The sequence below is a fragment of the Prionailurus bengalensis genome, chromosome B1 (genome assembly GCF_016509475.1).
Source record: "Prionailurus bengalensis isolate Pbe53 chromosome B1, Fcat_Pben_1.1_paternal_pri, whole genome shotgun sequence".
NCBI classification, from domain to species: domain Eukaryota; kingdom Metazoa; phylum Chordata; class Mammalia; order Carnivora; family Felidae; genus Prionailurus; species Prionailurus bengalensis.
Window position 1 is genome coordinate 74,974,061 of NC_057344.1, and position 23,477 is coordinate 74,997,537.

Sequence of the window (23,477 nt, forward strand, 5' to 3'; positions counted from 1 at the left end):
CAAGAAAAGTAGAGTTAAAGCAGTATTAACACACAGTCCATTGTAGTCACTCTGAGACAGCAGCAATGAAATGGCCTGCAGCCTTAACACAGGACTGTTTTTTTTTTTTTTAATTTTTTTTTTCAACGTTTATTTATTTTTGGGACAGAGAGAGACAGAGCATGAACGGGGGAGGGGCAGAGAGAGGGGGAGACACAGAATCGGAAACAGCCTCCAGGCTCTGAGCCATCAGCCCAGAGCCTGACGCGGGGCTCAAACTCACGGACTGCGAGATCGTGACCTGGCTGAAGTCAGACGCCTAACCGACTGCGCCACCCAGGCGCCCCAACACAGGACTGTTTTAACAAAACCAATTCTGGTGCACATTTCCATGCCAATGAAGTTAATTAAATGGCTAATGTTAGCACACCCCTGTAGGTCAAAGCACAAGTTTATGAAAAGTCCTGTAAATATTCCATGTTTCCTTATCAGATAAGAGCTGAGTTAGATGGAGTGCTCAGTCACTTAAGCATCCAACTCTTGGTGTGACCCAGTTCATGATCTCGCCCTGGTCGGACAGAGCCCAGAGTCCAGGTCTGAGCACGGAGCCTATTTGAGATACTCTCCCTCCCTCTCTGCACCTCCCCCACTCATGCTCAAGCACGCGCTCTCTCTCTTAAGGTAAATAAATAAACCTTAAAACAAAAAAAGAACCAAGTAAGAGAAATCATGTACTTTAATCTAGGAGAAAACAAAGGGAGGGTACAGAAATCCTAACAGGGGGTGGCTTAAGGATCTGTAGGAAGTATCAACTACAAACTTTTTGAGATCAATGGGTGCAAGAGGGAGATGAAAGCAAAACAAAGGAAGTAATAAAGTAAAAGGGAAAGCGTCTAGAAGCTGTTCTTTGAAACAAAACAGAACAAAAACCTCTTTCCTCTTCCTAGACACGTAAACAGTAACTTGGCAAAAAGGAACGGATGAGAAGACGACAGCACGACTTCCTTCCCAAACTCCAGCATTCGTTGGCCGTCCTCACAAGCAGTCAGACTTGGGACATTTCTTAGGCAAGGCTCCTCCCTGCACCACTGCCCAGTGAACTTCTTGGAGGGACTACCAACTATCTCCATTCCTCTCACTGCGGGAGAGAGGAAGTGGGGGATGCAGTGAGCGGAGGAGAAAAATAAAGACTGGACACCAAACCTGAAGGTGGCCCACTTCGAGACTGAGCCGAGAAAGACCTGGATCCTGCCACCCCTTTTCCCACCCAATGCATGCAAAGATGAGAGGGCGCAGCCCTACAAGGGCCAGTCTTCCCTTTCCACCCGCTGTTTCCGGGACACCGGGGGTCGGGGGCAGAAACCAAATGCCGAATGCTTGGGCAGATATGTCACAGACGAGGGGCAGAAGTGTCTAGTGAAAAGTCTGGAATGGCAAGCTCCACAAGCAATGTGTCCACCCCCGCCAACTACCTCGGACCAGCCTTCCTCCTCCCACCCCCACCCCCCTCCCACTTCTTTCCCGGCGAGCCAGCACCGCCCTCACCTGTCTGCGGGGAACCCGGCAGCTCTCACGTCGAGGATTATCTTTGCCGCTGCTCTCCGGAATAGCCTCAAACCTGGCAAGAAGTGAGCGGAAACGCGACCTAGGCCTTTTCCTTCTTCCCCTCCCCCCACGCACCTCGGATCCTCGGGGGCGGGGAGCAACTGCAGCTGTCACCGCCTCACACTGACCAACCGCCGAGGACACACAGACCGGCTGCCTCTCAACCCGGCCTGCAGCACCAGCACAGAGAGCAGCGGAGCCGGAAGTGAGGAGACCGGAAGTAGCGTTGTCCTTGGCCCTGGACGGCCTCTCTCTCCCTCAATCTGGCCCGGCCCAGCCACATCTCGGTGGTGCCAGCGCGCTTCCCTTGAGGCCTCCTCCGCCCCACTCCTGGAGGCTGGCCCCGCCCCTCCCGTTGCGGCCCTAGCAACCACATCCGGGGCTCCGCCGGCGCGGTTGCCCGGGTAATTTTCTGGCTCCGGCCGGATCACAGAGGGGTGTGCGCGCGGGTCCCGATGCATCTGCCAGAGCTGGGAGCTTGCGGAAGGGCGCGCGCGGGCCTGGTCTTGAGTGGTCGGAGGTCTCCAGAAGCCCTCAGCATCCCTTCTTTCTTACTTATACACCCCAGCCTCACGCGTTAGGCGTTCCCCCTGCAGATGGTGAGCCGGCGGCGGGAAGGTGGAGGTGGACGTAGCTCGCTGCCACGCGTACCACAGGAGAGCCAAAGCTTCTTTCTCAGCTGCTGGAGAGCACTTAGAAGGTTGTTTCAGTCCTGCGGCGGGTGGGAGGGTGGAGGGAATGCGGGGTTAAGGGAACAGACGGGATGCGGGCGCCCCACAATCGCTTCCCCAGTGCCTGGAGCGCCCCACTCCGGCTGCGTCGCTCACGTCCACCCACTTCAGGAAGACCAGACCCCCAAGCCTGGCATCCCTGAGTTCTTGTCACTTGCTGTCTTTGTGATCACTTTCTGCACTGCTCTCTCGCTAACGGTGGATCCCGGATACTTTTCTTTCCTGCTCCTCTTTCTTTATCCGTATGACTGATTTCTGCTTTATTTGCCCGTCCCATTTCTTCTTAAGCAGATCACTGCCCTCTCTACGGAAACCGCCGAACAATCCTTTTTCTCAGAGCCCTTTGTAGTTCACTAAGTTGAGACCCCAACCTGTACTTTGGACACTCTCCCCATCCCCGGAACGGAATGGAGGGAATGTATGACTGTGCAATGGTGCTAGACATACCTGAAGCTCGTTTGCCTTCAGTACACACAGTTGATCCATCCACATTCATCCCCCTTCAAGGCTCCGGATTGCATTTCCTTTGACAGCCTTGGGTGCTCGCTCATTTTTACCACTTCACTTGTAGAAATGCGAAGGGTAACAGTGCATTCCGTAGAATTTACCATTCATTTACGGTCTAAAGACCGTACTTCTTACCTCCTTTATTTGTCATATTAGTTGATGATACATTTTTAGTGGCTAGGTGCCCGAAGGCAGAATTCTGCCTTTACAAATTCTAGGGAGTTTCAGCATAGTGAATCGTATATCCCTGTACAAATATCTTCCCCATAGCCATAAATGGTTAATACCCACGACAACGCAAATGTGTCAGAAGTGAATAACAATATTTATCAGCTGAGATCTCCAGGAGACTTCCTCTGACAAAAACAGTACTCAAGTCCCAAAATGTAAATCTATGTATAAAGGACCCTTATCTTAAGTGGCTCTGTCCCTAACAAAAGAGAAGACCAAATATATATGCTAGTTCACTTAAACTGTATCTTCAGTTCTATAGCCCACTGTGACGTTTTCTGTTTAGAGCCATCCTGTTAGTCTTTTCAATTGGTTTTTTTTTTTTAGATTTTTTTTTTCAACGTTTATTTATTTTTGGGACAGAGACAGAGCATGAACCGGGGAGGGGCAGAGAGAGAGGGAGACACAGAATCGGAAACAGGCTCCAGGCTCCGAGCCATCAGCCCAGAGCCCGACGCGGGGCTCGAACTCGCGGATCGCGAGATCGTGACCTGGCCGAAGTCGGACGCCTAACCGTCGTTTCAATTGTAAGAAAAGGATCCCAATCTAGAATAATTACTGCCGTTCTTGTATAGGAACAGAATGGAGCATAGTAGCAAAGTGCAAGTATTCTTAGAGTTCTGGAAGGGTGACTAGGAAGAGGTGCATGGCTGAGCTCAGTCGTGCTTGAATGACCTGTACGTGACTGAGTTGGCTGGTGTTTTAACGATTCATGCCAGGTGTCTCTTGAGTTCAGGAATGCTTAACTTCATTAGAATCCGTCTAGTTATTAAATTGTTAGGATCAGAGGTGTTTCTTACATTGGAAGGGTGGACACTTGCTTTAATTATTTGTCCTTAGCTGGATAGTTTCCTTGGCAGCTGCTGGCGGTTTTGCTAGAGATTCTGATGGACTTGGAACCACTTGGAACTCATCCTAATTTCTGTTTAGTGAAGGTGCTGTTAATCATGTTAGGTACTTTGGTCAGTGCATTTCTGGTACTGTGCATGATTAGTCCTCATGCATAGTACAGGGCGACACACAGGATTAATCTTCCCATGACTTCTGCTGCTCCGAGGGAAATTAGAATGTAGGTTGGCTCAAAGAAAACACTGGAAGCTACTTCAGCTGGTGATGGAACACAGTGAAATACTATGAACTTTATTTTGGAAAAAGAAAGCAGAAGCTGGTATTTTTTGATTGGGGGAAATTTTTGATTCTAACAGAAAGTTCTTATTTTAAATCTAACTCTGCTTAGATGGAGACCTACCTTCCTTCCTTTCTCTCTCTCTCTTTCTTTTCTCTCTTTTTTTTTTTTCTCTCTCTCTCTCTCTCTTTTTCTTTGCCCTAGAGTTTGGGGAATTCTGCCTGCCCATTCTCTTTAGGAAGAATAGAAGATTACTACTTTTCTCTAAATTGACATCTGTGTTTGGAGAGGTAAGAAAAAAGGTAATAGTTGTCTGCCATATATGTTTATGATATGGGGATTATCTACTCATTTACCTTTGTACTGCTATTGGCTATTATTCAGCTTTTGCAAAATCAGGTGCCACTTTTTCACTTGGCTTATGGGGAACTCTGACGGTCTATATTTCATTTATTGACCAAGAAGGAAAGAGGGCAACAGGTTAAAGAATATTATTCCTTTCTGAATGAATTAAATGTGCATTCAACTTTTTTTCTTTGCTTTAGATGTTAAATACTTTATATTGTTTACAAATAATACTTTCTCAAGAGAAAGTAAGAGGTGCTACCTTCAAATCTTTTCTAGGGGGATTCTGGTAATGTCACAATAATTTTATCACTCTCTATCATCAGCTCCCTTTTCATGGAGACATGTTGTGTTAATGATTGCACAATGTAATTCTCTGGAAACAAACCCTGTGTTGGAGGGTACTGATAAATGGAACATTTAAGAAGCCTGTGAATAGTAGTATGATTAGAACATAAGAGTAGAAATTGTTTTAACTACAAAGAGAAAAAAACTGAAGTTATCCATAATTCCATTATCTAGAATTAACACTGAACATTTTTGTCAATGTCTTTTTTCTATAAATATATATTTTTCTATATTTATTTAACAAATTGTGATTTAGAACCTACTGTTTGCTGAGTACTAAACACGGTAGGAATAGCCATGAGCCCCTGTCCTCATGTAACTTTCAGTGTATGTTGGTTTTGTTGGCATCCGGTTTTGTATTTTGCTTTTTTCACTGAATATATTATGGAATTTTCTTCCAATCATTAAATACTCTCCTTCAGTGGCTCAGTAGTATTTTAGCATATATATTTCTTAATTTATTTACCTAATCCTTTTTGCTACACATTTAGGTTCTTTCCCATTTTGTCTGTAATTAAAACAACAGTGGGAGGAATATTGTTGTATGGTAAAATTCTATGATTTCCAGTGATTCTCACTTTGTATAATTCCCTCTCATTTGAACATGATAGGATATCATTCTCATTATAATGTTTTCTTACATGTACAAGGGATTTTGCAGAAGCAACCAGTTGACTTTAAGTTCATCAACAGGGAGATAATCTGGATGGGCCTAAACTGATTGCATGAGCCTTTTAAGAGCAGAGAGTTTTCTCCTGCTGGTTGCACCAGAGAAGGCAGAGAGATTCGAAGCATGAGAGAGATTTGACAGGAGAAAGGTTCTCTGTTGCTGAAATGAAAAGGGCCACAGTCGAGGACCTGAAGGAGGCCTCCAGGAGCTGAGAGCAGTCTCTGCTAACAGCCATCAAAAACTCAGGGACCTCAGTCCTACAACCACAGAAGTTGAATTCTGCAAATAACCTGAATGAACTTACAAGCAGATTCTTCCCTAGAACCTCCAGATAAAAGTCCATTTGACTAACATCTTGATTCTGCCTTGTGAGATCCTAAGCAGAGGACCCAGTTGAGCTCACCTGGACTTCTGACCTGCAGGACTGTGAGATAGTAAGAGGGTATTGTTTTAAGCTACTTAATGCAGAAATAGGAAATGAATACATTTGTAAGCTAGATGATTTTTGCATCTCAAATTATTATCTGGGGATAAAATCCTAGGCATGGACTTGCTGGATAAAAGTGATGCACATTTTTTAGATTTTTGTATCATGTTACTAATTTGCCCTTTGTAAGCTTTGTACCCGTTTATATACCGCCTCACAACCTATGTTATATTCTGGCAAACACTAGATACTGCCATTCTGGTAGGCAAAAACAAAAAACAAAAAGGGCATCTCCTGGTTTGAAAGAAGATTTACATTTCTCTTATTACCAGTAGAATTGATTATTGTTTCCTTTACTTGGAGTTCACTTGGTAAGTCTTTTTTAGTGACTTGCCAATTCTTTTTCTTTAGGTAGCTTTACCATTGACACGGAGAAAATAGTATCTAATGTGTACGGTATTTTTCTGCTGTAATATTTTCATGGAGTAGAATGATTCATGAGCATAATTGAGAGAATGGGTACTTCTGAGAAATATTAGCTACCGCCATTACTCCCTGCAAGAAATATCCCAGACATTATACTGTGCGAGAATGGAAAATGTTGTCTTCATTGGTTAAGCAGTATTGGTGCCTTGTTCTTTTCTAGGGAAAAGAAGTCTGGCTTGTCTGGCTCAGCATCAGAAATGTGGTTGTTTCGGGTATAAACATATATTGTATATTACCATGGAAAATTATAGGTTTCACTCTTGTTTTAGAAGGAAATATATACTGTTAACTCTCAGAAAACAACTAAGATCTTCCTAAATGAACATCATTATTTTCAGTTTGATCAAGATAATCACTAATCTCTGTGTATATTATATTGCTTTATTTAAGAGGGAGTGAAGGAGGAAATTCAAGTTATTTTTTCTCTAATCCTTGTTATTTGAGATGAGAGGGTTTATTTCTAACAAATGAAATAAGGCAGAAGGAAAAAAGGAAGGAAGGAAGAAAAGAAGAATAAGGAAAGAACAGAAGAAAGAAGGAAGGGAGAAGTTGGGAGAGTCCCTTTTTCTCTTGGAGAGTAGTTCTGTGTGGTTTTGTCTTAAAAAATTGTTTCTTGCTACCTCAATTTCTAAAGGTTGGTATCTTCCTAATAAGAGCAAGATATTTAAAAATGTTTATTTTGAGGGGTACCTGGTTTGCTCAATCTGTTGAGCATCTGACTCTTGATTTTGGCTCAGGGTCACGGGATCGAACCCCTATGTCAGACTCCACACTGAACGTGGAGCCTGCTTAAGATTCTCTCCCTCCCCCCCCCAGGTCCCCCCCCCCCCCGCCCCTCACTCCCACTTGCATGCTCTCTCTCTAAATTTTTTAAAATTAAAAAAAAAATTTAAAAATGTTTATTTTGAAGTAATTGTAGATTTACAGGGAATTGCAGAAATATGTATAGGGAGGTCCCATATATGAGCAAATTTGTTTTGTTTGTTTGTTTTAGTTGAATGCTCAAAGCTTATTTACTTAGAAAGGTCAGCCCACCCCAACGTTGGGATATGGTTGCTATTTGTGTTCACAGAATTCATAAAGGCCTATTCTTCTGTAGAGGTTTGATGTTGCTTTGTTGTTGTTGTTGTTGTTGGGTTTTGGATAGGCATTGCAAATGCTGTCTTGGTTGGGTGCTGGGGACACAGAGTGTACAACTATTATCAAAGGAGGCCACACCTTTGTGATCCAAAGGCACTGTAATATAGTGAAGAGAATGGTAGATCCAAAGTGTGTGATCCAAAGGCACTGTAATATAGTGAAGAGAATGGTAGATTTTATATTAGTGCCCTCAACCACGTTATAACTACATGAGCTTTGAAATTCAGTTTTATCTTCCTCCTGAGTTGTTTGAAATACAGGAAGTAAAGGTGTTTGGAAAATAAAGCCCTGGGCTATCATAATTATCGTTAAGGTCTTTTTACAACAACAACAACGAAAATCCTTTACTGGTTGTAATTCCTATGATAAAAATTACTTTTTTTAGACAACAAAGGCAGAGGAATTTTGACAAAAAGTTTTGTCAAAAAATTTTGTGCAAAAAATGCATATGACATCTTGAAACCTGGGAGAAGAGAAAAACTAGAGGAATGGAGTGCCCACACTATATCACACAGCAGTAACACCTGCTCATCAAATTAGCTTGTTACCTTGGCCTGCAGTAGGCCCGAAGCCTGTAGATTCTGGTATAGTAGGTGCTACCTGGGAAGGTAGGGGCAAGCTTATCTGGTCCATGTGACTGTTCTCACAGTACTGTTTGATTTAAGAAGATCTCTGCTTTCAGTATATGTTTAAGGTGGGATTCTTGCTTCAGTTTGCAAGTAGGATTTTGTAAAATCTTTGAATTGTGTAGATTGACACAGCCAAAGGGACATTAGAGAGAAAATAATGATAACGAGATTATGACCAGGCATTCACTGAACACTTTGCAAGGTGCTAAATACTGGGCTGAGCACTTCACTCTCTCTCGTTGAATCTCATTGAATGTGCAATGAGCCTGTTTGGTAGGGGCTGTAGTTACACCTATTTTACAAACAAGGAAGCTGAAGCTTCAAATGGTTAAGTAATCTACCCAGGATTCCGTAAGTACTAAATGGCAGAATCACTTGTCAACTCAGGTGTGGCTGGCACCAAAGCCCATATCCTTACACTATAATAAGCTCTATTTTACAGATAAGGAAGTGGAGGTCCTGAGACATTAAGTAAGACCCATGGTCACTCTCCTTCTTACTCTTAGTCTAGGTCTTTTTCTGCTTTATACCCTTGTAAGAATTTGCTTATTCCTATGCATTTTGTCAACTATTTCTGGCCTCTGCACGTCTGGCTGGTGTGTCAAGTTGATGGAAAAGTTACTAGGTTTGTAAGCATTTAGATAAAATAAGACTTGGATTTCTAAAATTTGTAATCGAATCACTTGTTTTGATTTTTAGTGAAGCCTTTTCTACCAGACTCCTATAAAGGAGACACTGTCTCCCATGTGCTATTAAAAGTTGAACCTTGTGACTACTGTCTGACTATGTTTTTCTTTTAGAGGAGTCAGAGGGGGCAGGCTATGACTTCATGTGAAAAATAGCCACCAAAGAGCTATCCAGCATAATTTTTAGTTTTTTAATTTTGGTAAGTGCCCATTTTTAAAACAGATTAAGTTTGTCTGAATTATTTTGAAAGTATATATTACAAAACATTCAAAAGCAAGTGAGAATTCAAACGCATAGAGCAAAGCTACAGGGCTTTTTACCGAGGCCGTTGAGGAGGTAAGCCTTTCTCCTGGAAGCTTTGGTTATTATATTTTCAGAAACATGGTCCCATTCTTTTCTTTATTATTAAAAGCATCACTAATTAGTATAAATATTCTTTTTGATATTCGATTGACACATAATTGCTAAAATAAGTTGTTGTGTTTTTTTTTACATTTTCAAGAGGCAGAAGATATACCATCAGGTCCTAGAAGGAGTCTACCACTTTCTTCTCTACCCTGAAGAGACTTGGAAATTAATGGGTAACATTTTGCATGAAAATTACTGAATATATTCCTTCTTATCTCTGAGGCCTTCTGTGGAGAATTAATAGGAGGTTGAGTGTGCATGGATAAAATGGATCATCTTAAAGGATTGAAGTTCCAAAAATATATCAGCAGGACTGGACAGGTTTGACATAATGAGATTTCTATTTTAGCTTGACTTCTGGAACTCTGAATAAACTATAAACTGAGCTGCACAGGTCCTGGGAAGGAAGTTTCTCTTCTAAAATATTCTAGTTGCATATAACATTTTCCTTATTCAGAACCTTTGAAAAAATATATTTACATCTCAATTTCCTGAGAATTAAGACTAATAGACACTTGCCAACTTTTAATATATGAAGCGGGATAGAAAGCAGCAATTTGTATCATTTTGGAAAAGAAACTTAAAGAAACAGACACCAGGAAGACGAGAAATCTCTACATAAGCACCGGTTGAGATGGCAGAAGCTTCTGTGGATGCCTCGACTCTGCCCGTAACAGTGAAGAAAAAGAAAAGTTTATCCATTGAAGAAAAGATCGACATTATAAACGCGGTAGAAAGTGGCAAGAAAAAGGCAGAAATTGCAGCTGAATATGGAATAAAGAAAAATTCACTGTCTTCTATTATGAAGAATAAAGACAAAGTTCTAGAAGCCTTTGAATCTCTGAGATTTGATCCAAAGAGAAAAAGACTGAGAACTGCTTTTTACACAGATCTGGAAGAGGCATTAATGAGGTGGTATCGAATTGCTCAGTGTCTAAATGTACCAGTTAATGGTCCAATGCTACGTCTAAAAGCTAATGATTTTGCACAGAAACTGGGACATAATGATTTTAAGTGCAGTAACGGTTGGCTGGATCGCTTTAAATCCAGGTACGGTTTAGTATTCAGAGCTCAACCTGTGGAAGCTACAGGTGTTTCAGTAGACCCTTCAACTGTCTGGCACCAAAATGTACTTCCTTATTATTTAAATGATTATCATCCTAAAAATGTTTTTAATATAAAAGAGACCGGGCTGCTTTATCGAATGTTACCTACAAATACATTTGCATTTAAAGGAGAAACCTGCTCGATTGGAAAGTTATGCAAAGACAGAATAACTCTAGTGGTTGGGACAAACATGGATGGCTCAGAGAAACTTCCTTTGCTCATCATTGGAAAACACAGAAATCCACATTGTTTCAAAGGTATAAAATCATTGCCTGTGTGTTATGAAGCTAACAGGATGGCATGGATGACGTCAGATGTATTTGAACAATGGATGCGGAAGCTCGATGAGAAATTTCAAGCCCAGCAACGAAGAGTGGTGATCTTTGTTGATTCTTTTCCTTCACATCCAGAGGTAAAGAACCTAAAGTCCATTGAGTTAGCATTCTTTCCGTCATGTGTATCTTCCAAATTTATAGCTATGAAACAAGGTGTTATTAAAAGCCTTAAAATCAAATATCGACATTGTCTTATCAAAAAATTTTTAAGTTCTGTTGAAGGCAGCAAAGAATTTACATTTTCCCTACTAGACGCAGTTGATACTTTGCACCTTTGCTGGAGGGCTGTAACCCCCGAGACTATTGTTAAGAGCTATGAAGAGGCAGGATTCAAATCTCAAAAGGGAGAAAGTGACAAGACAAATGCAGAGACAGACACTGGTCTTGATTTGGTTGCCCATGCTCAGGCAGCAGGTGTGGAATTTCCTGAAGGTTTATCTCTAGAAGAGTATGCTGCCCTCGATGATGATTTGGAGACCTGCGAAGCGGCACCAAAAGGTGATTCTGTATGGACCGAAGAGAGTAAATCAGATGAAACTGGGCTTTATACTTCTGATGAAGAGGATGATGGTGGATCTCTAGGAACTGAGCTCCCTTTACCATCAAAAAATGAGGCCATAACTGCTTTAGATACTCTTAAAAGTTTTCTTAGAAGTCAAGATATGAATGAGGAGCTTCATAATTCTTTAGCAGACCTTGAAATTTTTATTAACTCATCATCTAAATAATTATTTGTGGTATAACATCTTTTCCTAATGTATTTTACTGGATAAGGTATATAAAGGGAAACTACCACTTAAACACAAAAAATTTAAAAACTAGCAATCTTTAGGTTAATTGCACATGTCTTTGACCTGAATAGCAAAGTTGCCCTAGGTAGATTAAATAAAGAGTAAATAAATGAAAAATATGAATTTCAACTTACCAAGGTTTTGGGGAGTAGAAACTGTATTACAGAGGCCTTGTACTTGAAATATATGGTACATATGTCAAAAATAGAAAACTCTCCAGCTATTTGATTCATACAGGTTGAATTGGTGATTGCTATTTTTCTCTTTTTTTTTTAAAGCACAGATCATGTTCTAGAATATTTTAATTTATCTACCTCGTCTAAGAAATAAAATATCTATTACTTAGATATTTATTTTTATAAAGACATATATTCTAGCCTCATATCAAGTATTAATTTTAAATTACTTTATTTTTCTTGTAACTAGCTTATCTTGCTAACAGGAAATTATGAATAAGCACTGAAAATAAAACCTGACCCAATTATATACCAAAATGATTAAAAATATATGTCTCGCTACTTTCCAGTTATTTCTATATAAGGTCAAATGAAAGACTATGACCTTATCAGATTCTTTCTGTCATCTATAACCAGAAGATGATATAGTTTCTTCCTAAATATTTATATGTATGTGTGTACATTTAATAGAAAAATACATTACTGAAACATTTGTTAAATTCTTATGATATATTTTAATAAGATTACTCTTGAAAAGTATATATGAAGATATATATGCAGTTACTAAAACAGAAAATATCTTATGTGGTTCTTATGTTTCTAATTTTAACAGCTGAAACTTTTAATCTATAATATTTAATTATTTCTTGATTTTACTGAATTTTATTTTCAGGAAAAACTGAGTGTTTTCAGCATATTTTGATATATTTAATCTTTTTTTCTTTCAAATTGTATTAAATTTCTGTTTGAGGAAGTTTTGTCTATAGAATATTTGAAAATACTGTATGAAATTATTTACTCTCCATCCATAAAATCGTCTTTAAAACTAGAAAAATGCCATGTGTCAGACTTTTCTGTTGTTACATTTTAAAAGTCATGCTTATTTAATGTATTACATATAAGTTAGGGTACCCTTTGAAAAATATTTTGGAAAAGTGTAAAATGTTATACAGATTATTTTTATTATGAATTATTAGTCTGCCAACATAAGACACATTTGGAAGGAAATATTTATAGAAAGTATTTTTATTTTCCACTGTTGATTTACTCTGCTTTTGAGATTTAGTAATAGTAAGCCTTAAAAATATATTAAGCTGAAGGAAATTTCTCATAGAGTGAAATATAGATTACTTAAGCTTAATTGAAAACATTTTAATTAATGATTTGATTTAAAATTTTAGCGTGATTGGAATTGTGTACCTAAATCATGGACCTTAATCTCTCTTAAGAGCCCTGGCTGTAATTAGAGTACCTGGCATATATCCAGCCTTCAGTAATTCTTTTCTCTCTCTTTCTCCACTTCATTCATACCATCTTACTATCAAATGTTCTTATTTAACCATTCCAGATATTCTGTGACATAAGAATTATTACCTCCATTTTTGGTAAGGTGAGGACATTGAAACCTGAAAAGATAATTTGGTTAAAATCTCAGAACCAAACCCAAAATGCAGTAGTTCCCTATCACCTAGACCTGTGTTCCTCTAACTATACACCCCTCTGCTTCTTTTCTCTATTCTGTAAAAGAAAATTCTGTTGTTTTTTTCCCTTGAGTTTAGGGACCCGAGGGTGAAATATTTCAGAGAATATGCTGGATCTATGCTGTTAGTTCTGTTCCCGAGATCTCTCCTGAGAACACCGAGATAATGAAACACTGGGACCTTGTGAGTGGGTAATCCTGTACCACTCTAACACAGAGGCTCTAGGGGAGTTCAAACAAAAATACTTGAAACAACTTTAATGTCCAAATGCTGAAAGTACCTACTGTTTTTTCTCCTATATGACATTCCTTTTTTTTATTTCTGGGGCATAATAAATCTAAAGGTGATAAAGGAAGATAAGGCTCCTATAGAGAATTAGAAAAAGATGCCTGCATATTTAAATTTAAAGATAAACTTTAAGTTGTTAATGTTGTATACTCTTCTGTGTAGTTTACAAGCTGTATACGTTTAAACTATTTTCAGAACAATTTTTTAAAATGTTTATTTATTTGGAGAGAGAAAGAGTGCAGACGATCAGGAGAGGGGCAGAGAGAGGGGGAGAGACAAAATCCCAAGCAGGCTCTGCACTGTCAGCACAGAGTCCGACTAAGGGCTGAAATTCACAAACTGTGAGATCCTGACCTGAGCTGAACTAAAGAGTCAAACGCTTAACTGACTGAACCACGCAAGTGCCCCCAGAACAAAAATTTTTTTAATTTACTTTTCCCAGGACAATCCCTGCATACCTCACTCCTGATTTATTTTCTCCATACATAATCAGCACAAAGTTGGGACTAAATGTCACTTGTCTTTTCAGAAAATAACTTCATTTAGCAATTCACCTGCTTTTCAGTTAAATATAGTGTTTTTATTGTTCTTGCTATATAAATTTTTACTGTTACAACAATGTTTTTCCCTTTTGTCTGCTTCATCAAGCAACAAATCTTATGTTGAATTTAGGACACTGTTTCATTTCACTAGTGAAAGGTTTGGTTCAGGATAAAGTAGGACAATGAGTAAACCAAGGCCTATGGGTTTTATGTTTCCTGCCTGGCTTCTTATCTGGACCTAAGATCAAGTGTAAAACCTCCCATTTACTGTATACAAAGCAGAATAATTGGCAGGGGGGTGGGGAATAGGGGAGGGAGAATTGAAGGAGAGCTTCTTAAGCAAACACCTCCAATGTGAAGGGAGGTCCTTTTTCAATCATTGGCTCAGTAGGGACTCCATAGAGACTGGCAGAGAGAGGTTTGTCCCTTAGGGGAGGCAGCACACACATCTGCCAACAGGTTCAGAGTCCGGTGGTGGGCTGGATCTTTGGGGTCACCTAGAGCTACCTAGCCAAGTACAGCATGGCATAAGTCAGCCAAGAAGCTACCAGTAGCTGGGAGGAATTCCTACCATTGGAGGAAAGACAGGCCTAGGTTGGGGGACCATAATGTACATCACTAAGTTCTCAGAAAAAAAAATTCTTCAATGGAATAAATTAAATCTAGTCCAGTTCAATGCTACCTTGCAAAAGACATTTCATTTCTCCAAATAGCAGTTTGTACCACCCATAAAATGAGACTGACACTTCATTTGAATTTATCGAGGATGAAAGAAAATTATGCAGATGAATACACTTAGCAAACTCTAAAGTGTTCCCTAACTATAAGGTATGACTAGAAAGGCACCTCTGTGCTACTACTTCCAGATATGCTCAGATATTAGCCTTGTGGTCACTAAATACCAATGACAATTTTCCCATTGACATTCTTCGATGCAATAAAATAGGGAATTCAACATTTCTAGGAATACGCAATTTATCTGTAGAACTGAAACATTTTCACTTTGAATGAGGGAATAAGGTAACTTAGAAACTTTCAAGTTTTCCTGAATTGCTCCTTATGCAAAGCATTTCAGCAAAATATTGTAGGCAGTCAATTGCTCACCATATGCTCACATGACCTCTTTGTGCCAGCATGGGGGCGGGGGATGAGATCTCTTTTGTCTCTTCTTACAAGAGCACTGATTCCATCATGAGGCACCCATCTTCGTGATCTCATCTAACCCTAATTACCTCCCCCAAACCCCATCTCCAAGTACCATCACACTGGGGGTTAGGGCTTCAGTGTATGAATTTTGAGGGTGACAAACATTTCAGTCCATAGCTATTACCTAGTACCAATAAAGGCATTCACATGTTAATTAATATGGACTTGCTGTATCAGTTTCCAACTTGCTATAAACTAAAAGGGTATGTATATTACAGAACCTATAGCTATTAGCAAGTTCCTTAAAGTTTATAAAACTTTAAGAAGAAATGAGGACATTTTTCATGGCCTTCAATAAATGGACAGACCCAAAATTGAAATACATATGTTTGTTTCTTCTAAGTTAATCCCAATCAAAATCCCAATGCAGGTTTGTTGAAAATTTTGCAAAATAATTCAGATTTTTCCAAAAGAATAAGTATGTATTGATATCTAAGAAAATTTTGGAAAATAAAAATAGGGAGTATTTGACCTATAGCAGAATTTTAAACAATATGGTATGGGCAACAGAATTAATCGGTCAATCAAAAGAATAATATATGATGTCTAGAAAAAGAAAAATAATATGATAAAAGTGGCTTAAATTTTTTTTAATGTTTATTTTTGAGAGAGGGAGAGAGGCAGAGTGTGAATGGAATAGGGTAGAGAGAGAGAGAGAGAGACACAGAATCTGAAGCAGGCTCCAGGCTCTGAGCTGTCAGCACAGAGCCCAACGTGGGGCTGGAAATCATGAACCATGATATCATGACCTGAGCCAAAGTCGGATGCTTACCTGACTGAGCCACCCAGGCACCCCCAAAGATGGCTTTTAATCATTGGTGAAATTGATGGATTATTCAGTAACTGATATTAGGGCAACTTGGCTAAAGACACAGGATTTTTTTTAAAAAGTCCTACATCTAAATGAATCCCAAAAGGATTAAAAAAACTCTAAAAGAAATGGAGGAAGGAAAGAAAGAAAAAAATGAAGAAAGAGGGAGGAAAGGAAGAAAGAAAGAAAAGGAATGTGGAGAAAGAAAAGAAACTTATAAATACTAGGAAAGTAAAGGTAAATGTAAATGTTTAATAATATCTTAATAGGAAAAATATTTTAAAAGGTATCACGCTCAAGAATAGTTGAGTGTAAAAATACTAATAAAGTATGAAAATATTGTTAACATCACTCAAAGAAATGCAAGCAAACAGTGGGACGTCTTTGGGGGGAGGGGCCATCACATTAGACAAGATTATAAAAATGACAATACCGGGGCGCCTGGGTGGCGCAGTCGGTTAAGCGTCCGACTTCAGCCAGGTCACGATCTCGCGGTCCGTGAGTTCGAGCCCCGCGTCAGGCTCTGGTCTGATGTCTCAGAGCCTGGAGCCTGCTTCCGATTCTGTGTCTCCCTCTCTCTCTGTCCCTCCCCCATTCATGCTCTGTCTCTCTCTGTCTTAAAAATAAATAAACGTTAGGGTCGGTTAAGCGTCCGACTTCAGCCAGGTCACGATCTCGCGGTCCGTGAGTTCGAGCCCCGCGTCAGGCTCTGGTCTGATGTCTCAGAGCCTGGAGCCTGTTTCCGATTCTGTGTCTCCCTCTCTCTCTGTCCCTCCCCCGTTCATGCTCTGTCTCTCTCTGTCCCAAAAATAAAATAAAACGTTGAAAAAAAAAAATTAAAAATGACAATACCAAATGTAGGCAAGAGCATAGAGAAACGGGTGCACTGGTGTTGGAAGTATAAATTGGCACATTTAGTTATTAGAGTTGGTATGTGTTAAGTGTTTACTAATTACCAGATTGTTCTAAGTGTTTTGCTGTGTTACTTAATACTCAGAATAACTCCCAACAGTTATCATCCCCATTTTACTGCTGAGAAAATTTAAGTATAGCTATAGCTAATAAGTAACAGAACTAGAATTCAAACCCAGAAAATCTGACTTAAAAATATGCTGTACAGGGGCGCCTGGGTGGCGCAGTCGGTTAAGCGTCCGACTTCAGCCAGGTCACGATCTCGCGGTCCGTGAGTTCGAGCCCCACGTCGGGCTCTGGGCTGATGGCTCGGAGCCTGGAGCCTGTTTCCGATTCTTGTCTCCCTCTCTCTCTGCCCCTCCCCTGTTCATGCTCTGTCTCTCTCTGTCCCAAAAATAAATAAATGTTGAAAAAAAAATTTAAAAAAAAAATATGCTGTACATGGAATAAATTTATCCTAACCAAATAAAAACATTGAGGACATTTGTTGCAGTGTATACAAGTCCATAATTCTTTATCCAAAACCCTGGGGACACATATGTTTCAGAATTCAGAATTTATCAGATTTGCAAAAGATAATATATGCATATACTTCATGTTATATAATATCCCCAGGAGATTCTAGGGCAACATCCCATAATCAAACATTAATAATTTTGTAGTGAAATGCATTCATGTGAAGTCAGATATGTAAAGGTAATAAGTAACTTAATAGCTTCATAGTTTTTATTGTCGAATAAGTTCATGGTAGGTCGGTTTTTACTATCAAATGGGTTACAAAAAGGCCTTCAGATCCTGTAGTAACTTAAAACAAAAAAATAGACTGAAAACTGTATGAATGTTTGTTTGAGAGAAAGAGAGAGCACACATAAGCAGGGGAGAGGGGCAGAGGGAGAGAGAGAACCTTAAGCAGGCTCCACTCGGCACAGAGCCTACCCTGGGGCTCTATCCCACGACCCCGGAATCATGACTTGAGCTGGAATCAAGAGTTGGACTCTAAAAGACTGAACCACCCAGGCACCCCAAATGTTTTCAATAGAGAATTGGTTAAATGCACGTGTTATATTGAGTGAAATGTCAAGGCCCAAACTTTTTTTTAACTTCTTTTACTTTCGTGTATATGAAAATTTGCTTGCCTGAACTGGATATTTCCTAAATTTGACTTGCAAATTCTGGAACTGAATCTCCTATTCCTCTGATTCTCCTTGCTGAACATCTTCCCATCTCTGCCAGGCTAGAAATCTTTTTGCCAAGTGAAACAGGATCTATAGCATAGTATTGAATTGGTGAAAAACCAGACTTGCTGGTTTAATGTACCATCGATTACACGTTCATCTTCATGCATTAGCCCAATTTAAATTCAAAGAAATCAACTTCCTAGGTCAGAGAACTCATAGACGGTGTATCAGGCGAAACAATTGAAAGGGTAGGGGCCCCACTTCACTCACTTCTACTTATTTTTTTCTTATTCATCAAATCCAGCAAGATGATTTTTTTTAAGGTGGGGCTGTTGTATAATCCCTTTATATCTATCTCCCCAACAGTACCTATTAAATACAAACAAGCTATTGATATATTAAATATTTGCTCAGTTGGAGGACTAAATGCAAAGTTACAGATAGTCTTGTTTCCTGAATTCGTAATTAAGATGGGGTTTTTGTTTTGTTTTCTCCTAACTTCCTCTTTGTGTGCCACTGAACTCTTTGTTAATGCAAAGTCACTGCCTGTGTTATTGGCTGATACCACGCCTTATTTTCTATGTTGCAAAATAGGTAACCCAGCATAGAGATAAGAGCCACTTTCCTGTCACTATCTGCCCAGTTGAGGAACCATTCCCCCAAAAGATCCAGAATCTATCTCTTAACTCTTGCAGAGATAACTGCCCCGCTCTAAAGTAAATATCTAAGAGAATTTCATATTGTTATTGTAATGAACAGTTAATTACCAAATTGAATTAAACCAAACAGTTACCAAAAAAGGAGACAAAAGAAACGAAATAATAACAAGACTCAGACTTACCCAAGGCGCCTCCCTTAATTTCTTCCAATTATTGTAAAGTCAGCCAACAGTAAACTTGGAAAAAAAACCTCATGTATAATGCACGCATGCACGCATACTCTAATCTTAAATTTTTAAAGTACAGGAAAGTATATGCAATACAAATCTCTATCTGCCAATTTACATAATTACTATTATGTTTACTTCAGATTACCATATATATCCTTTATTTTCTTAATTTATTCCTACGTATTTTATAGTTTAGTTGCTACTGCAAATGCAATATTTTCCTTTTAATTTTCAGATGACTACTAGTATAGAAAAAGTGAGTGGTTTTTGACTGTTTTGTATCTAGTAACATTACCAAAGTTTCTTATTAATTCCAGTATGTTTTTCAAATCAGATCATTCCATTATCATTTATTAATAAAGATCATTTAATTAATTTATTTTTTATTTTTTTTTAACATTTATTCATTTTTGAGAGACAGAGAGAGACAGTGTGAGCAGGAGAGGGGCAGAGGGAGGGAGACACAATTCGAAGGAGGCTTCAGGTTCTGACCTGTCAGCACAGAACCTGATGTGGGGCTTGAACTCACGAATCATGAGATCATGACCTGAGCTGAAGTGGGACACTTAACTGACTGAGCCCCCAAATCACTTAATTTCTTTATACTAATTATTTTTCTTATTCCTACCTGGAGACCAGGAAATAGTCCTCTGTATTTTCTTTTTCATATTTAAATTTTTGTCTTCATATTTAAATTTATTTTGTGGGTAGGATCTAACTTTATTTTTCCTAAAGGGAACCCCGCCCCCCCATATATTGACTAATTTACCCTTTTGTAATAACTTTGCTATTCATAACAACTTCCTGCACCTGTACTGAGAGGTCATTCTGGGGAAGAGTTTAAATCTTTCCATGTCTGAATAAATTCTAAGGAAAAATTAAGTCTTTTTTTTCCTTTTAATATTTATTTATTTGTTAGGAAAGCACAAGCTCGGGAGGAGCGGAGAGAGGGGGACAGAGGATCTGAAGCGGGCTCTGTGCTGCAGGCTGACATCAGCAAGCCCGATGTGGGGACCATGAGATTATGACCTGAGCCAAAACCAGACACGCTCAAAGGACTGCGCCACCCAAGTGCCCAAAGTAATTAAGTCTTAAACCAAAAGACAGTTATATGCACGTGAAAAGATTAAGTTTGTTGGGTTTTTGCTACTGAACGGAAATGGCGACTTGTGGGCAAGTAAAGCTTATTTTTTTTTAATTTTTTTTTAACGTTTATTTATTTTTGGGACAGAGAGAGACAGAGCATGAACGGGGGAGGGGCAGAGAGAGAGGGAGACAGAATCAGAAGCAGGCTCCAGGCTCTGAGCCATCAGCCCAGAGCCCGACGCCGGGCTCGAACTCACAGACCGCGAGATCGTGATCTGAGCTGAAGTCGGACACTTAACTGACTGAGCCACCCAGGTGCCCCAAGTAAAGCTTATTTTTAAAAAATAGTTTGGGGCACCTGGGTGGCTCAGTTGGTTAAGCGTCCGACTCAGTTTCGGCTGCGGGTCATGATCTCACGATTCATGAATTCAAGCCCTGCTTCAGGCACTGTGCTGATAGCATGGTGCCTGCTTAGGATTCTCTTTCTTCCTCTATCTCTGCTCCTCCCCTGCTCTCTCTCTCTCAAAATAAATAAACTTAAGGTTGTTTTTTTTTTTTTTTTTAAGTTTATTTTGAGTCACCTGGGTGGCTCAGTTGGTTGAGCATCTGACTCTTGATTTCAGCTCAGGTCATGATCTCAGGGTTGGTGAGTTTGAGCCCAGCATTGGCTCTGCACTGACAGTGGGGAGCCTGCTTGGGATTCTTTCTCCCTTTCTCTCTGTCCCTCCTCCATGCACGCGCGTGTGCGCGCGCGCGCGCACACACACACACACACACATTCTCTCTCTCTCTCTCTCTTTCTCAAAATGAATAAACTTAAAACAACAACAACAACAACAACAACAACAACTTTAGGGCTGGGTAAGCGATAGGAAAAAATATAGAAGGAAAAGAAGTCTTCCCATCTTTGTCTTCCAAAGCCCGGGCCCTAGCAGAGTAATGGGACTTGGAACATACTCAAAATGTTAGCGAGAATATGGAGTTTGAAGGAAGTGGAAGTCTCCTCTCAAGATGAACAAGAGTCCCTGCTGCCATGGAGAGAAAAGAGATAAAGGCCTGAGAGCAGAGCCATCAATGTAGCCATACAACAATAAGGAAGATGAAAGCCAAGGTCACTGAGAGGGACATTATTTGAAGGTCAAGAACTATGGGAGCTCAGTTGGCTCTGCAGATGGCCCAGACCCCACTGGTGTGAGCACCAGGATGAGCTGAGGTGAGGCCAGCCATCCTCCCTCCTCACACCTGCTCAGGGAAATCTTCCTCTGACAGCAGCAGCCAGTACTTTGCTTGGTAATCACCTTGCAGAAAGGATGCCAGTCCTAGCCTCCAAATCTTGGCAGATCTTACCTACTTCCTCATGTGAGCAACCCACTGTTAATGGTCCAAGAGAAGGGCAGATGAGCCCTGGACATCTCAAGAGAGGGTGAAAGAGTAAAACCATTTCCTTAAGGCTAATAATAATGTAAATTACAACCTAGAAGGAAAGAATAGACACACGGAACAAATAGGTAAGGTCACACTATAAGACATACATTTTTACAAAAACAAAATAGATTTCAACACTTTCCTACAACATTCTTGATTCCCTTTCTGCCACTTCTCTATAAATATGTATGACTGTAGTGTGTACTAAGGAAGCACAGGTAGAATAATAACCAGGGTTCTCCTAATTCTCTGCTTTGAGGTGTGATTTTTCATGGGGCAGCTTGAGTTAGGTTAGGCCAATGCACTCAAATGTCTTCACTGGGAATTAACATCTTACTTAGAATAACACATCTTCAATGCTATTAAGAAAGAAACAATCCACCTAAAAGGTATGTATTTTAAAGTTTGAGCCTCAAAAGGAGGATCTGACAACGTGTAAGGAGGAAAAAATATGACAAAAGGCAAAATAAATTTTTATTTAAGAAAAAATGATTCTCTAATAAATGAGTCTCTCCCCTTCCCCATTTTTTTGTATCTAATGTAGTAACAAGATATGTTTAGACTGGGGCTTAGGGGTCAAAGAGGAAGAGTAAAAGTATGTTTTAGCACAGGTAAAGCCCAACAGGCAAGGTTCTTTCCTCTAATTTTTTATTTTGAGTATTTTCTTTGGTATTTTAATCATATTCTTCAGCGATCCTCAGCATAAAAGATAGAAAAATATATTTTTTAAAGAACTCTTTGCTGTCCTCTCCAAATTCTGTTGTCACTGAAGTGACTGCTCTTCTTAGCTGGAGTGTCATTCTCTGCTTTATGATGAGCACACTGGCAGGAGCAGGAGTCTTTAAAATCACCTCCACTAAAAACCTATTTTTCTGGGGCGCCTGGGTGGCTCAGTCAGTTGAGCATCTGACTTCAGCTCAGGTCATGATCTCATGGTTTGTGAGTTTGAGCCCCACATCAGTCTCTGTGCTGACAGCTCGGAGCCTGGAGTCTGCTCCGGATTCTGTGTCTCCCTCTCTCTCTGCCCCTCCCTCGCTCATGCTCTGTCTCTCTCTCTCTGTCAAAAATAAACATTAGAAAAACAACAACCTATTTTTCTCACTCTGCTCCACCTCCAATGTATTTAATTAACAAGAAACCAGACTTCTTAAAAACTCGCTGTATTTCTCACAACACCCCTGGTTGGAAAATGGTTCTTTTGATTTTTATTTTCTGTAAGAACCTTTCCTATAAGTTCAGGCAATTTTTGGGGGCACCTGGGTGGCGCAGTCAGTTAAGCGTCCGACTTCAGCCAGGTCACGATCTCGCGGTCCGTGAGTTCGAGCCCCGCGTCAGGCTCTGGGCTGATGGCTCAGAGCCTGGAGCCTGTTTCCGATTCTGTGTCTCCCTCTGTCTCTGCCCCTCCCCCGTTCACGCTCTGTCTCTCTCTTTTTTTTTTTTTCTTTTTTTTTTTTACTTTCAGGAATGTGTGTAATAGACACGTTGTGCTGAGCAGTTTGAAACATTCTTTGAGTCTAGGAAAGGCACAGTTCCTAATTAACTGCCCAGAGAACGGTTACACTGTGTTGGAATCTGTTAAGTACTTCTAGTCATTTTTGTGGCACCTGGGGGAGATGACACTATCTTTTTAATCAGGCCAACTAAAAAGCTAACACTTTTTAATGATCTAGCAGTCCCACTCTTATGAGGACTCCAGATGTTCAAAGCTCTCAAGAGCAACTCCAGAAATCCTTGTCAAGCTCCATAGGCCCATGGGATCATTACATACATTTAGCCTTTGAACAACTACCACCTGTGGATTTCCTCTTTAATTTTGAGTCTGTTAAAGGTAAAGGTTTTTCAAAACTTACTTTGAAATTGGTGAGAAATGCATTGAAACTTCACACGTACTTGGAATAAAGGTAATTTGGAAGTGTCTTCAGCCCGCCTGT

The 23,477-nt window shown here is 39.9% G+C and overlaps 2 protein-coding genes across 17 annotated transcripts in view; one reads left to right on the forward strand and one right to left on the reverse strand.

The window, feature by feature from the left end:
* Positions 1-1,870, reverse strand: part of ARFIP1 (ADP ribosylation factor interacting protein 1) — a 134,703-nt gene extending 132,833 nt beyond the window's left edge. For 3 of the 15 annotated variants that reach the window (XM_043567414.1, XM_043567373.1, XM_043567337.1), the window contains exon 1: positions 1,525-1,786. The gene's annotated coding sequence lies outside the window, so the exon portion shown is untranslated. Of the gene's footprint in view, positions 1-1,524 lie in introns of all 15 variants that reach the window. The other 12 variants (XM_043567430.1, XM_043567353.1, XM_043567422.1 and 9 more) reach the window with 11 other exon arrangements.
* Positions 1,850-12,563, forward strand: TIGD4 (tigger transposable element derived 4). 2 transcript variants are annotated; one of them, XM_043567313.1, is made up of 2 exons: positions 1,850-2,284; positions 9,414-12,563. In XM_043567313.1, exon 2 carries the CDS (start codon positions 9,954-9,956, stop codon positions 11,487-11,489), a length of 1,536 nt encoding a protein of 511 aa, XP_043423248.1. In that variant the 5' UTR covers positions 1,850-2,284; positions 9,414-9,953; the 3' UTR covers positions 11,490-12,563. The 2 variants fall into 2 exon arrangements, with proteins under 2 accessions (XP_043423248.1, XP_043423239.1); XM_043567304.1 differs by lacking the exon at positions 1,850-2,284 and adding an exon at positions 3,585-4,469 and having other exon boundaries at positions 9,414-12,223.
* The last annotated feature ends 10,914 nt before the right edge of the window (positions 12,564-23,477 follow it).